Source organism: Aptenodytes forsteri, unplaced genomic scaffold, assembly GCF_000699145.1.
Source record: "Aptenodytes forsteri isolate BGI_AS27 unplaced genomic scaffold, ASM69914v1 Scaffold181, whole genome shotgun sequence".
Taxonomy (NCBI): Eukaryota; Metazoa; Chordata; class Aves; order Sphenisciformes; family Spheniscidae; genus Aptenodytes; species Aptenodytes forsteri.
The window spans coordinates 2,536,743-2,552,708 of record NW_008795702.1 but is presented as its reverse complement, the minus strand read 5'-3'; the positions used below and the strand labels follow the sequence as shown (position 1 = coordinate 2,552,708).

Genomic DNA, 15,966 nt, shown 5'->3' with positions numbered 1-15,966 from the left:
GTCACTTTAATAAAAGAGCCTTCCTGCTGCTGCCCGCTCCGCTGCCTGCCTGCCTGCACGGTCTGGGCAATGGTTGCATTCGGTAGTTTCCTCTCTGGTTTTGCTAGGGTGAAAATACCGTTTTGGAAGCAGAAACCTGTAACTCACCTGGCACGTTATAAGTCTGTCTTTGTTAGAGAAGAGTTAAATCCTTCACGTCAAAACACTTTCCCTGTGAATGATTTTGGTAGTTTGTTCATTCTAGCACAGCACCACGGTAAAGGTTATCCATATTATACCAATTTGCTTTATATTGCATCAAACCTCCAAAATGTCAACATATCATATATTTTGTAATGCATTGATTCTTGGACAATAACTCTAACTCTCATTGTTTCTAAAAGGGTGCTGGTGCCAGAAGAAAAGAATGATTGATGGGAAGCAGACACCAGCCTGTAGACACTCATCCTTTTGCTTCGGATGCTGATTTATCAGTGCATCTGGGCATCCCCTGCGAGCCCTGAACAAGGAGGATCACTCAGGGTTATCGACAGCGTAGCTGAAGACCTGCAACTTCACAAATTATTATCTGCTATTGGACATCTTTTACAAGAAGCCCTGACAGACAAGTTATAAGACAAAGGACAAGCGCTGCGTTGCTGTGAAGGGCTGTCATCGGGGTCTGGGTGGCTTCTACCAAAGTCTTCAACTTAGTGAAACAAACACCCTATCCTAATGCTTCACGTTTGAGTTGGAACCTATTTTATAAAATATATACATGTATATGTACATATATGTATAATCTATAGACTGCACGTACACCAGTACTGAGCATCCTTAACGAAGGTGACATAAAAGGATTTAGAAATGTATTTGTCAAGATTCCTGTCACTTCACGCCCTCTGGGTTACCGTGTCCTCCGTGATGCAGCACTACCCTTCTGTGTGGGGACACTATGACGTGTGCAAGACTCAGATTTACACAGAAGAAGGAAAAGTATGGGATTACATGGCCTGCCAGCCAGAAGCCAGAGACATGATCAAATATGTAAAAGTGACTCTGGATCCCCCAGACATAACGTGTGGAGATCCTCCCGAGACTTTCTGTGCAATGGTAAGGCAAGCTTTTAATTTTGCATAATATATATTTGTGATAGATGGCTTCAGAATGGAAGCCCTATAGCGCGCCTGAAATTATCCAAGAAAATCTGCATCATATTCAGAATGTGAAAGGTTCTGCTGAACACAATGCTGAGCGGTACATTAAGCTGGGCAATGAGATGTTCTACTTATGGGGACCTAACTTGACTTTGTCTGAATTCGGTGTCTCTCTAGGTCAACTTTTAATGACTTAAAAGAAAGCAGCATAAAACTCCTAGTGCGCTAAGCCGTAATTGGGATGCGTTCGCCTGGATCATGAAAGACTTGAGTGAATTGGTTCCAGTACGATCACCTGAAAGCATCATAGCGTGGTATAATTCAGCGTCCTTTCCAAACGTGAGACCGTTGTTAGAAGCTCAAATTGCAGAAGCTTAAAAAGTGGTGGTGGGAGCTGGGCTGGTGGAGTTTTTCCGGCAAGCCCACGCAGCCGCGGGCAGCATTGCTGGAGCCTTGCTACCGCACACAGCGGGTGCATGCCAGCAGGTCCATGCCTGCGTGTATGGACAGTGCAGCAAGAAACACCCTCAGGTGGGGGCCAGCTCTACCAACTACCGACAGCTTTCTCCTTTAACTGAAGCTGTAGGCATTCAAGCCGACTAAAAGAGACCGAAGTCAAGCTCCTTCATTTAGATGCTCCTAAAATTAGAGACTAGTTTGGGAAATGTTGGGCTTGGTAAATAATTGTACAGGTGTGAGAAACCAGGCAGACACTATATATATATCAACCTTTTACAGCTGTGCTGCTCCTAAGTGTTTGATAGATCGTGCTGTAAGAGGTCACTTGAGTTAAAGGAAATCTTCAACTTGTAGGTAACTTGCTTCTCCTCACAGACACAGAGAATTCATTTTCTTTGCCACTGAATATTTCTGTTAAACATTGAGTGGAAAATACAGTATTCCTTGACTAGAAAATGTGAGTTTGAGATGCAAAACACATGTACTTAATCTACTAATAAAGCACTGGAAACGTACATCACATTACCCACATAATTTAGATTTGAAAAACCAATGAGTTCTGGTAAGTGAGGTTATCATAACTGAGAAAAGCCTACAAGATATTTGCCTGTGTACGAATCATCATTGCTGTGTGACAGCATCCCCACAGGAAGGAAATTTGCTTTTAAATGCCTTATAGTATCATTTTCAACCACTACTGTTCTGTAAGGAGTTCAGGTCCAACCACACACACGTTTAGGGCATTATGTGCACGCATGCAGCTGCTTCCCACGTACATTATGGTAATAGCCACATGATAAATTGCGGAGCTACGTGAATAAATTACATTCACTGTGAACCGTTGACTGCACCACTTGCTCTCTGCCCACTAATCCATCTCTACTGGCATGGCTTTGACACTCTAAACCTCCGAGCAGCTTCGAGCAGCCACTGTTTAAAAACAAGTAAAAGCAACGTGCGTAATATGGTCATCTTCTTTTTTCTTTATCTCGAAATGTATTTTCTGCCTCAGAGAAATCTCAGAATAGTAATAGCTGTGATTTAGCCCTCAATCAGTGACGTTTAGTAACTCATCATGTAGTGAATAAGAAAAGTTGTTCTTTTAATGCAAAAGAAACTGCCCAGCAAAACTTGTTTCTTCCTTTTAGTGCAGATAAACATTGCAGCAGTTCCCATCTTAAGTAATTTTTTAAGTTTCTGAATGCCTTGGTTATCAGTCTGCTCTCTAGCTAGAATAGTGATCTTCATTAAAAAAAAAAAAGACATTTTGATTAAATCCGAGTATTAAAAATGGTGCCAGAACTCCTGAAAACGTTTGACCTAGCAACGTCCTTGACGCTGTGGTGGGAGATGAAAGTTTGCTCAGGAGTCACCTGAGGCGACGGGTGTAGCTCACTCGCTGCTTAAGCCCTTGAGATGCAGAAGGTCGCCAGAATCCTGACACGAGGAGCAGAGAAAGAGGCAGAACTGGGGAGAGGGAGAGAGAGCACGCACAACGAGGGGGTGTATTTAGTGGTGTGCGTGTAGGGTGACTGACTCCTACATGATAAACTGTTGTATTTGCTTTCAGTATGGATGTATATTGTACATATACACTGTATTCACATCTGCATTGGTAATTGCTTGACTTACTTGAAGCATTAGGAAAATGACAGAAATATCTGACGTTCCTGAGACACTGCACAGCAGCAGAACACTCTCATCCCTAAAAATGCTTCATGTCTAGCTGTGCTATAGCTACATGTAGAAATTACACATTTCCTTCAAAACGAGGTTTTAGATATTTGTAGGCCTGAGCCTTTGGCATTGCCAAACTAGGAGATGTTTTATTTTTGTGTTCATTTTTAGTTTTAGAAAATGAGTTAAGAAGATAGCACTGTCATACTTGGAGAAAGTGAGCAGCAGAAAAGAGTGCATTCCTGTTAGGCATGGTCTTGCACTAAAATGTCCCAAATTTGAAATGACAGAGATCCAAAGGTTTCTTTTCAGCACGGTGACTTATACAAATGCTTGGGTTTATTGTTGTGTGTATTGGATATTTGTGTGCTAAACCTGTGTACCAGTGTTTTGTTTCTGAAATCAGGCTAACCCTCAGCTGCCTTCTGGTAGTTCCTTGGAGGAGTTCAGGGTCCTTTCAGACATCCTAACAATAAGCAAGGGTACCAAAGAGCTGAGCCTGCCTCTGCAGGGAGAGGAGGAGGCTGAAGCAGCCTCCTGTTTTGTTTCCATATCGGTTCTCCGACCAGGCTTAAGTAATTTTCTGTTCACCACAGACTATACGGACTAAGGCACTAGCTGTTGAGTCTGTGTCAGCTACCAGTGTAGTATAGATTATATCCCTGAAACACAGCCATACCGAGAGGTTCACCCAAGTCCTGCTGGGAGATTACCGTAAAATCTTAGGCAGTCTGTGAGAGGGAGATGATAATAGTCTGCAATAACGCACAATGCAATCGTGCATTGCAATGCACGCAAGCATACAATACAGAGGAGATGGGCAGTTAATGGTAAAATTTGCCTCCTACTTATTTCTGCATGTTCCCCATGGAATTAAGTGTTCTTACGAGTCCATTATGAATTTTTACTCGGTGAGCTTGTTTAGTTGACAGACCGAATAACGAGGTTTTGCACATGCAGATTTGTTGCAAAATGCAACACTCCTGTGGTTGGTAGCTAAACCCAGCACGTGGCAGCTCACCGCTTGGAAGTACCTTCGGGTCGTCCCTCCAGGACAGCGTCCATAGGTATTACAGGGAACATGCAGCAGGAAAACTATCCCACAATTGCTTTTATGCAATCTGTTCTGAGAATAACATTATAGTTTCTGGCGACATTCGGTATTGACAACTCGTGAGATTATTCTGAAACCTCAAACCCCTGGAGTCCTATGATTATGTGAGATTCTCAGGTTTCATTTAAAACATCTTTATTTTCTTAGTCCTGGTTGTAGAGAAAAGTTTGAAAATTAAAACTGAAAAGCTCAAAAAGCAGAAGCCAAATAAATAGCCCTCCAAATTATTACTTGTTTAAAATCTCATCATTTTTAAAGTCGCTCAGGATTTTTAGGGCTTGGGAAAGGATTTTGCTCGAGAGGAGAGACGCGTGAAAGAAACATAAACAGACGAATGGCTTAGAGCAGCGAATGCTCGCGGTTTCTGGCCGTGGAGTTGCTTGTGTCCGTAAGGAGGATGTGACCGCATCCTTCCCCAAGAGGTGGTACTCCTCCCGCCTGCGGGATAACCAGTCCCCTGCGGAGGGGGTTGACTGGTCACCTCCGGCTTCCCCTGTACGTTTTGAGCAGCTAGGGATTGCTTTAGAGTGAGGCACGCGTGCTGGCAGACAATGCACATCTGCTTTCTGTGGCATTCCTTCGAGGAAATTTGGCCGTCCTTTGTCAGTCTCAGAGTTGGACTGGACGGTCACGGCATTTGAGCCAGCGTGACCATTCCTGTGGGTCTGTAATTCATAAACTTTGAGCATTTGGCATTGGTAAGAGTGTGTCTGGCACCATACGCTTACGCTTAGCTGGCCTGGGGGGAGAGGGAAGGAGAAGAGACAAGAGGAAGAAGCTACTTCATGTTTTCAGAACTGCAGGATTCACTTCGCAGAGATACTGTAAGCAAATTTTTAAGTACCTGGGGGTGCTAGTCCTTGTGGCCTGCAGCATTTCAGTTTACAAATCTGCTTTAAATCCCTGGGAGTAACTAGCAGTTGGTGAAATTTTATTCTTCCCTCTTCGTAAGCACTTGTTACAATTTCACAAAACTCTGTCCAGTTATAAGAAGAAACAAATCTGACTTTTCATGACCGTCACCATCTTTTGCCCTACGAGAACAGTGCATAGGTGGCTGCTTTAGTCCTAAAACGTTTGCCGTCTGTGCCCCCGGTACGAGCATCGGCAGCCCCCGCGGTGGGGGTCCCTTCTCCCCAGAGTCACACCCGCCCCTCGCGTGGGCTGGCCCCTGTGCTGAAATCCAGCCCTTGAGCATGGGGTTTGCATTCAAACCTTAGCCAGGATTAGTGTGTAAATTCATCACGAACTTAATCAGGAGACTCCTAGTGGCTACTGCTGTAATTCGCAAACTGGAGATGAATTTACGTTGCCAACCTGCGTTTGCAGCTGAAATGGCAACGTGAAAATCTCCTTATGTTTAGACCTAGCTATCATAATGCCATCCCACATCCCAGTGGCTAAAAAATGATGAAATTATCGGCAATTATTGTTGCCTGCAGCTAATTTTCTTCGTCAGTTACACAGAAGCTTGAAAAGAAGCCTGCAGACGGGAGTCCTGTGCGTTTGTACAACTTACAGAGCAGAAATGCTGATGACAGTAGAAATTTGAGCCCTTGAGTGCTGCTCTGTATTTCATAGCCAATCAAAACTAAATTAAGAAACAAAGATTATTAAAAAGTCTTCTGTGCATGTAATTCTGGCATAATATTATGAGGTGGACATTAAATTTTTCCCTCTGAGACTTTCAGCATCATTAATATAGCATTACTTTAATTACAAGTAGGTTCATATTCTTTAAAAAAGGGAAAATACTCCATAGTATAGTTAGTGATACCATTATTATGTTTACTGAAATAATTAAATGAACAGATGATCTTCTGAGTAATGTGCAAATCAAAATGTGAAATAAATACGTATTTTTGAAGCATTTTGGCATGCATACATGCATTCTCAGGTAAGACATTTTAAAATGGTGTTGAACAATACCATGAGGAGGTGCTGATAAGAAAAAAGCTTTTTTCTTTTATGGGCTGAATAAGGACATACAATCCTTCATTTTAGTTCCATCTGTGCAATCTTATTAGGTAGAATGGGAACAGGGAGTTAAAGACGAGGCTGTTGCTACAGCCTTGTTTAATGTGGATTTTCATAGTTGTATACTTTAAAAGTAGGTACAGCTCAAAGTTATTGCAGGCTTTATTTACAATACCTGCATTCATCTATTCTGAACTCTTTCGAGCACATTTAATTAATCCAAGTGTTGCTTTGTCATTGTTGGAAAGAACCTTATCCTTCGGGGAGTGGAGTTTTTATTTTGGTCTTTCCTCCTAAGTTACTGGATATTTCATTTCATTTCCAGCACCACAAGACCTATATGGTGAGCTACAGCCCCTCCGTCCCTTCTCCTCTCCCCCGCGTAGGGCAGGACACCTCCGCCACCCCACTGACACGGCTCTTCCCATCAAAGCACCGCTCTGCTCCTTACGTCCCAGCCTCAGACCAGAGCAGCTGGCGGGAGGAGAGGAGAGGCGAGCGAGAAGCACGCACCGTGCCCTTTGCTCCTTCCGTCCCCCACCGGCTCCCTCCCACCCGTCAGCGCGGAGGCGAGAGCCTACCTGTGCCTTTGGTAGCAGCCTGCCCGCAGACACTTCAAAGGCGCCTCGTTCCTCGGACCTCTTGGGAAAGGAGTTCTTGGTTTCACAAAAGAGGGAAAAAAACGGATATACTTAATGACAGCAGGAATAAAAAACAAATGGTTTGGTAAAAATCTCTGTTTTCTTCCAACCGGAAGCAACCTAAAAATTAATAATTTCTCACAAATCGAAACTGAGGATTGCCAGTAAAACGGATTTGCATTTTACTCATTATCACACATCAAGATTCCCCAGTAAATCATTAACAAAACTATCCGGTCGCCTTTTTTTTTTTCTCTTCTCTCCTCAGTTACACTTTGGGTACTGGAATCTTTTCAAACCTTAAACAAAGCTAAAGCACGCCCACAAAGTACTTCAGTTGTTAAAAATATTTGGGGGTAAAACAGGATTCCCAAACAAAGTCAAGGGCTTCTACTTATTTTCAGTTGCAGAGTTTTAAGGCACATATCACAACTGGGTGTAAAAGTGCATCCTTTTAACAAGATGTGTATTTTATAAATGCACTTCATAGAAACTGCTTAACTGCTGCTTTTAACACTGCCTTTATTCCATCTGGTACTTGCTCTCCTATTTTGGTTTTTTCCCCTGAAGTTAACTGGAAATACTAGACATTCGTAGCTAACACAATGATCAATTTATTGTAATAATAATTGATCTCAGAAAGCAAGGGATCGCTGGGGGCGACTGTGGCTCTGCGGATGAGGTTCTCGCAAATACCTGAGCTGGTGTCACCCTGCTGCCCTCAGCACCCCGGCCCCCCCGAGCACCTTCCCCCACCGGCTGAGGGGGGGGTATCCGGGGGCAGCTGCCCAAGTACTCTGCGGGAACTCGGGCGTTCGGTCCTGTTTGGGTGTGGAAACAGCAACAGCAATTTTATACAGAAATAAATGGCTTCCACTGTAAAATGGATACTCTGACATCCACAGGGGAATCTGAATGGCTTACTGTCAGTGCGGCTGAGCCAGAAACGTTCCCTCAGCAGCACCTTTAGTGCTGCCTTCTGCAATAAAACAATACTACTTTATAAATAAAATCTTTACTAGCAACGTCTTGTAATTTGTACCTCTTCTGGTGAGGCAGAGGTGATCTCGAGCCTGTGGCTCACTGCAGGGAGACTCTCCTAACAGGATTTGCTGGGGTACAGAGGGACAATGCAGTAAAGCAGCATCCCGAGCGGTGCTCCTCATCTGGGGTAGGACAGCACATCGCCCCCCTCCCTCCTGGGCTGAGGGCCCGTGGCAGTGGGTCACCCCGCTCCTTCTCTGCTAGGAGCCCTGAACTGAGATTTTTTTTTTTCCCCCGGAGTGTAGGTAACTCCGCCTTTCAGCAGAGCGACCTTTGCTTTCTAACCTGCTGGTGTCACGCAGTCAGCCTGGAGGAGGGGTGGTGCGGATGGCCCCCCCTCACGGGGGCAAACCGGGGAGCAGCCGGTTTGCTTTCGCACGTTTCGGTCATGGGCGCGATGCCCTGCGGTCCCAAGCGAGCTGTGCAGCGTTAGGCTTTCCGGGCTGCTCTCTCATTTGGAGCCCTGAACTGAGATTTTTTTTTTTTTTTTCCCCCGGAGTGGAGGTAAATCCGCCTTTCAGCAGAGCGACCTTTGCTTTCTAACCTGCTGGTGTCACGCAGTCAGCCTGGAGGAGGGGTGGTGCGGGATGGCCCCCCTCACGGGGGCAAACCGGGGAGCAGCCGGTTTGCTTTCGCACGTTTCGGTCATGGGCGCGATGCCCTGCGGTCCCAAGCGAGCTGTGCAGCGTTAGGCTTTCCGGGCTGCTCTCTCATTTTGAGGACAGTGTGCAGGGAGTGTGATATTGTATTTCCTCCCGCTGTGATGGACAAGTCTCAGTGCGAATTTTGGATTTACTTGGCAGAACTGAGCAGAGCTAGTTTTATGCTGCTCAGGTTTGTCCAAATTATCTGGACAAACATACTTTTCCTTCTTCATTTAGTACCTGTATGTCTCTAAACCCCAGAGTTTCATGTTTCTTTCTTGCAGGGCTTGTACCTTGTAACAGCTAAGAATCACTGGAAACCAAATGCAGGTTCCTGAGGCACTTCCATGTATTAAGATTTCCATTTGTAAGCATCTTAGTTGAAACAAAGCCAAGCGAACTTGGCCGAGAGTTCTGCAAACCCTGTGTACGTCAGGACAACCGTTCTGGTTAGCCGGCTCCCCTGGAGTCCTTTGAGAAGGCAGAAGTCAGTAAGTTGGCTCCCAAATAATGATTTTAACATTTAGACGTTTATGTTACTTATAAAGCAGCCAGTCCCATATACAGCCCAAGTTGCCCCATGCAAACATTTAAGCCCACGGTATGCTGCCAGAGCATTCAAGAAAAAAATAAATGTACAGACTGAGACGATAATCGGGCTCTCTCATGCCTTCTGCTCTATGCTGCGGAGCGGAGGGGGAGAAATCCAGACAAGCATTAGCCGTCCCTGTTGACAAAGTATGGAAATTACCCATCTCCTTACACAAGGATGAAAACCTTGTCATTAGTTTTTATCCACAGAGTTTAGAAAGGGCTGAATTTGTGGGAGCTGCTGAATTTTACTGAGAGTAGCACTGCTGCTGCTTTTTTTTTCTTTTTTTTTAAAACAATACTGATACTGTTTTGCCAAAGCTGCAATTTCCGATACATAAAAACCCCACATACCTATTCAAGAGTAGCTAAAAGCAGGTAGGAGATCTGTTAAACCAAATCTTTCTTGACTTTTTTCAAGGCCTATAAGTACTAGCTGGATCTGAAAGGTCAAAAATAATCCCAGATACTATTAAGGTCATTGACTGACGAGACGCACGTCCCTGTGTACACTGGGATGCTAATCTCACTAGCTGAAAAGTAGGAAGTAATTCTGTACCCGATTTACTTGTAGAAACAATGGCTGTTGATACACATTTTAGGTATGGAAGTTTATGTTTTCACAGGTCACCTGCAGTGACACCATCTTGATCTACAAGTACAAATACAGCAAGGGACATCAAAATCCTTGGCATTGAGCTGGCTTGGCAACGCGCATAAGTGATTTCATGTAGCTTTGATGTTTGCTGTATCGTATTTTCTGTAAAATGGTTTTATTCCTTATCTTCTAGTTCTTTAGGCAGATTGTTTATATGGAATTTAGGAATAAAAAAAGAAGATGAAAGAAAAGGGCACAAATGAATTTTAATTGTATTTATTACAAGCAAGAATTGTACCAAAGGTATTTTATGTCAGGCTTCAGCCCAGAATTTTTATAGCTAAGTAGTTGTAAAACCTTTAAAAGAGGACACCGTTACGATGAGAGGAGCGTTTTCTTACATGTACATACTGTGTTTTTCCAGCATCCTGGTGCATTTTAGATTTATCTGTAAAACTGTCAGGAGCCATCATTTTAACTCATCAATTTGATTTTTACCATCTACAGCTGCTCATAAGGTGCTTTCCTCCAGTGAAAACTAGAAACAGAGCTGCTTGTGGGTGACACAAATGACTGGGGGGGAGTAAAAAAAAAAAGGAATAGCAAACAACTACACAAAAGCCCTCATCTTCTAAAAACAAGTGCATAGCTATAGAAAAAAGTACAGAGTGTCATTTTCTGACTGCTAAAACAACTCTTTCTACATGTGCTATTTTCCCCATCTATTTTTATCGCAGCCTTCCAGACTCTGACATGCCTCTTGGCTTCCTTGACCATATGGATTTGCCAAGCAGTATGAATACTGTAGGGGTAGCCTGCAGAAATATCCTAGCAAGGTGTCTCGCTTTGCAAGAGAGCGCTCAGACTTCCAGAAACATTAAGTAATGGGTTTTATGGGTTCAAGCATTGTAGCTTTCCTCACTAAAATTTTGGGGTAAGTTTTTGCCAGCAGTTTGCATTGGAGACCCCCTTTTCCTGAAACAGAAGTGAGAGAAGCTTTTGAAAATAAAAAGTTAAAAACATACAAGCTTTCTGTTATCTGAAGCACTGGCTTTGTTTTTTAAAAAAAGGTATCCTTCAATAACTAAAAAGCAGGTAGAGGTGAATCATAATGTGTAGTTCATGCCTAAGAGTCAGTGTTTGAATTCCCATAAACAGGACTTAAAAGATGATCTTCCATTGAAATTAATGTGCCCTGTATAAGTCAACAGAAGGACTTCTACTGACAGCAATGGATCGTGCCCAAATACTGCTTCCTTAGTAGTGCGTATTTGCGACAGGACAAGGGGGAATGGCTTTAAACTAAAGGGGAGTGGATTTAGACTAGATAGAAGGAAGAAGTTTTTTACCTGAGGGTGGGTGAAGCACTGGCCCAGGTTGCCCAGAGAGGTGGTGGATGCCCCATCCCTGGAAACATTCCAGGTCAGGTTGGACAGGGCTCTGAGCAACCTGCTCTAGTTGAAGATGTCCCTGCCCGCGACAGGGGGGTTGGACTAGATGACCTTTAAAGGCCCCTTCCAACTCAAACTATTCTGTGATTCTGTGATTTATTCCCAACCTTTTTCCATTTATAAAATCTTCTTTACTCATTATACTCAACATTAGCTAAGCATCATCTTTTATGAACTTCAGGTTTTATAGGTTTAAAAGCAAGTCTACGAACAAGAGTTCAACAGTTCCCTTTTTTTGTTAATCAGAAAAGACGGGGGTTTCCAGCATAACATTTTGTGAAATTTTAAGTTGTAAGAGAGAGTATGCCATTTTTAAATGTTAAACAATGGACAAGTGGTTGATGTCAAAAATTCACAGGGGTTTTGTTTGGGTTTTGAAGCCATAACATACATTTGTTTCCCCTCCTTCTACAAGTTGTTTCCGCAAGTCCTGAGCTGGTATAAAGTGGTATATGTGCATTGAACGGGATGGTGCAACCACGGTGGAGACGGTGGCTCCCGTACATCTGCCACTTGTGCCATCCCTGCACGCCTCCCCGGGGCCAGCCCCTCTCTCCAGTCTCGCTGAAATGGGGGCTCTTGAAAATGGTGGAAAAGGAAGACTGGAGAGAGAAACGGGGAGTTGCTCCGAAGAACACAAGAGCCTCCCTTCCTCCTGGCTGGATCCCTGTCTCGTCACACCTTAAGGGCCCTGCAGCTCCAGAAGCCACCAGAGCTGATGGGTTTGTTCTAACAACACTTCTGCTACCCTTTTTTGGTAGCAGAAGTCTCTTTTAAAATGGTACAGACCCATACAGACCTCAGTTGTGGACCTTAGACGGGTACATGTGAAGTGTTTTTGAAATCCTTTTGAATTCTTAAGGTTAAGGAGTTCAGCAGTAGGATGGGAGAAGTGTGTGCCGAAACGTGCGTTGGTTTATGAAGACCCCCTCATCGTGCCGCTTTTCCTAGGCGCAGTCTCCAAGAGAGTAAATCCATTGCAGGAGTGCAGAGAAAGCAGGCACAGCCTTTTTACAGGCAGCGTTCGACTCTCCTAATCAATAATAACCTGACTAAGAATTTGGAGTAAATGTCATTCTGGTGATTGTATCTTGTCAAGGGCCTCGTACTGGTAAGCGATGGGTTTTAGAATGGTAAAATTGGGCATAAGATAAGAAACAAAAATCAGACAGCAGCAGGGCCCCACTGAATTTAACCTTAGCCTCAGGGGGTTTTTTCAGTTCCCACCCTCAAGGTCATTGCACCTACGCTAACGCAACTGGCAGCATCCTCCTCCTGCCAGGCCAGTTCCTTCTGATACCCCAAAAGAAGATTCACAGGAGCCGACCCAGAAAAAAAATAGTGCTTTCACAAATTAATTAGAGATGAATGGCACCGTGATGACCTGTTTTAACACTTTTTTTTTTTTTTTTTTTTTTTTTTTAATGACACCACCTTACATGAGCTTCTCTAAACTCCTGGCACGTAAGCCAGCCACAGTTGGGGTTTTTTGGCTGTCACCCTAGCCAATGTCCAAGGCCTCAGAAAGTAGATGTAAGGGCGACGCTGAGCAAGCCTTTGCTGTCACTGCCTTTAGTCTGCATTAGTAATTGGTTTGTTTATAATTATGAGCTGTATAAAGCCTTGCAGGAAGAGCAGAACATGTTTACTTTTACAATGAAGAAATAAATCATAAATCGGAAACACCTTTGGAATTCAAAAATACCCCTCTTAACCAGGGGTCAGATCCACAGCGTTTTGCTGGGAAATACGTGTGGACGTGGGCAGTGCAGCTATAGCGAAGGGCTGCTGCTGAAGAACAGGGCGATAAACCTCTTCGCTTGAGCTAGTCGTGGCAGTCTACAAGGTAACGCTGGTCGCCGTGGCAGGCCCTGCCCCGTGATCCTACACGCGCCCAGGGTGCCCCGGGAGGTGTCGCAGCCCCTAAGCAACCCGTGCACGCGGGGAGAAGCGTGTAGCAATGTTGCATCTCGGAAGAAGATGATGGGGATCCCTCGTATTTCTGCGCAGCTCTTGGAGGATTCTTGGGTAATTTGTTCGCAGGAGAAATCGGCTTCTCTCCATGTAAGAAATGCTTGTGGCATTCCAACAGTATTGTCATGCAGACTTTGTTAGAAGACATTATCTGGCCCATAAACCCATGAAGCAGAGAAACTTATAATTGAGCCTACAATACTGCTGTATCTGACAATACATATGTCCGCTTAAGCCTTGCGCTTCACAGATCTCCACATGCCAGGTAGTTGGGTTCAGTTATCGGTTTTAATGATTGATAGTTTTCTGACCTAGGTTTTGTCACGTAGGTGACATAAGCCACGACAGTTTCTTAATGCTTTATGCAGAAAAGCGATACAGAAAGTAAACACGTAACAAAATATGGACATGCTTTACAAGTAATTACAGAGCCTTAAGCTAATGAGAAATGGGAGTCCATTTCTACAGTATCTGTGGCTCAGCGTCTTATTCTGCAATCAGTGAACCTCACAGGCGTTGAGCAGATCTGCAGCCGTAGAAAAGAGCTGTTTTCTGATTTGGCTTGGTTTTTTTAGTAGAATGTTTTTAGCTTTTCTCAGTTTGAGTCAGGTTCCAACTACTTTTTTTATAATTTTCTTTGTTAATTGTGTATGTGAAGGTCACAGAACTAAAGTTGTAAAAAAAGATCTAATTTTAACCTGCAGTTGATTTATGAAATGATACTCAATTCCTTGAGTTTGTGAAAATAACATATACCACTAATAATCTCTTGGAACTGATTTAACGCCGTATTCTATTGCAGTGCTAGGAAGAAGCCAAGGACTTGTAACAATCCGTCATTTGCAGTGACATTTTTATTACTCTTTCAGAAATGCTGTGCTTTAATTGTCTCCCTGCTTCAAATCAACTGCTTAGTTTGCTTTAACAGTAGTTTTTTTTCCTCTATAGTTATCGTTGCCCTTGCTATCAGAAACCTAAACTCTCTGTATATTCCTGGCATGGCAACTGCTAACAGGAACGGGAGCAGAGAACCTATCCATGTCCCTCTAATTTAAGAGAGTGAAAACGCTATATTGATTGCAAGTCGCATTTTTATGGAGTTCACACCAAATTCCTTATAGACCTGCATCCCAGGCAATTCCCCCTTGATTCACTGGGATTGAGCTGAGACAAAATCCGTCCAAAATAATATACTGGGGTTTTTTTGCAGTTATGAAGTTTTCAACAAGCTGCCCAGTAGAGAAATGGCTTTCCTTTCAACTATTAAAAAGAAACTGCAAGCTCTTAATTTAGTAGCAACGTCGCTAGTGCTTTAGCATCTTCTGCAGTGTGCCTCCAACTGATGAACCGAAGCGCAACTATAAATAGCAATGATGTCTTCGTCAGCTTGTGAGAAAAAGGGGTTGGGTGTGTTGGTTTTTTTTCCCCCACATTTCCTGAAGGGACATACAGTAAGACATCTCTAATCTCTTCTTTTGCTTAGTACATGGATTTATCTGTTTGATGGGTTACTGAATCAAAACACTGATTTGTTGCCTGCTGGTTCACAACGCAGCTCAGGGAACAACAGGAACGCGGCCCTAAGGTGGTGTCGTATATGATTGGCGCCCCAAAGTTTAGCGATTGCGTTAAGCTCTCAGCTTTACAGTTCAGGACTTTGGGGTGACCTTCCCTTTTCAAGTAAGGGGCAGTTTCCCTCCAGCCCGAAATGTGCTTGCCTGAACCACAACCAGGCCAAACTGCATGCTCAGACCTGTAGTCCCTGCGCGTCCCCAGTGCATCGCAGGGATGAGGGAGCCCCTGCCAGCATCCCAAATCCTCGGGAGATCCCTTTCACGGTCGGACTTCTCCTTCACCGCTCTGTATCTGATAACTAGGAAGTTGTCTGAGGAACAAATGGCTTGTTAGAGCGTGTCTACCTGCTCTGTGTTTTAAGAGAGTACCTGTCAGAAAAGCGTTAAGTTTCACAAATGCCCGTTTTGGGGACCCGATGCAATGACAAAGAGGAGGGACTTGACGATGGCTGTGGCAGCGCAGCTGGTCCGCATGCTCAGAGGTTTTAATGGAGCAGATAAAAATCTGTCCTGGATTCTGAATCACAAATACATTCTGGCAAAATAACAATTGGGGGGGGGGGACCAAAACAGAGTTAGTTTTCAGGGCTTGCACGCCTTCGGGTTTGTTTGAGAATATATATTTTTTTTTTTTAGGGTAATGTTAGGTGCTAAGGGAAAGTTACAGCGAGGCTTGTGACTAATGGATAAGATGCAGCATGCTCTGGGATGCTGCGAGAAAAATGCTGATGCAGTTAACTGATATCAGAGAGATAAAATAGCACCAGCATTAAAAAAAAAAACAAACTGAAAGATTTTACAAAGTTTTTGAGATCCCACCTTGGTATCATTTTAGAGGATGTTTCTAACTAGTAGCCACACAAATAATTGCAGATTACAATGTCATACAGCTCCATTAACTAGGTGGAGGAAAAATAGCAACATTTTCATTTTAATGAGATGTCTGCTCTCTCCTCCTCTGTACCGTGCATCTTAATGTACCTTGCTGTCTGCACTGACTTGGGGCTCCAAGGCTTTGTCATTTCTTGGCAATTCCATTCTCTAATTTCGTCTGACACATGGTGCTTAAATCCACAAGAAATGTGA

At 43.7% G+C, this 15,966-nt stretch overlaps 1 protein-coding gene across 1 annotated transcript in view; it reads left to right on the top strand.

Annotated features, from left to right (window-relative positions):
• Nucleotides 1–445: 445 nt before the first annotated feature.
• Nucleotides 446–15,966, top strand: part of NTNG1 (netrin G1) — a 163,487-nt gene continuing 147,966 nt past the window's right edge. The window contains exon 1 of the mRNA XM_019473097.1: nucleotides 446–1,092. Within this exon, the coding sequence (XP_019328642.1) occupies nucleotides 847–1,092 (246 nt within the window). The 5' untranslated portion in view covers nucleotides 446–846. The remainder of the gene's footprint in view (nucleotides 1,093–15,966) is intronic.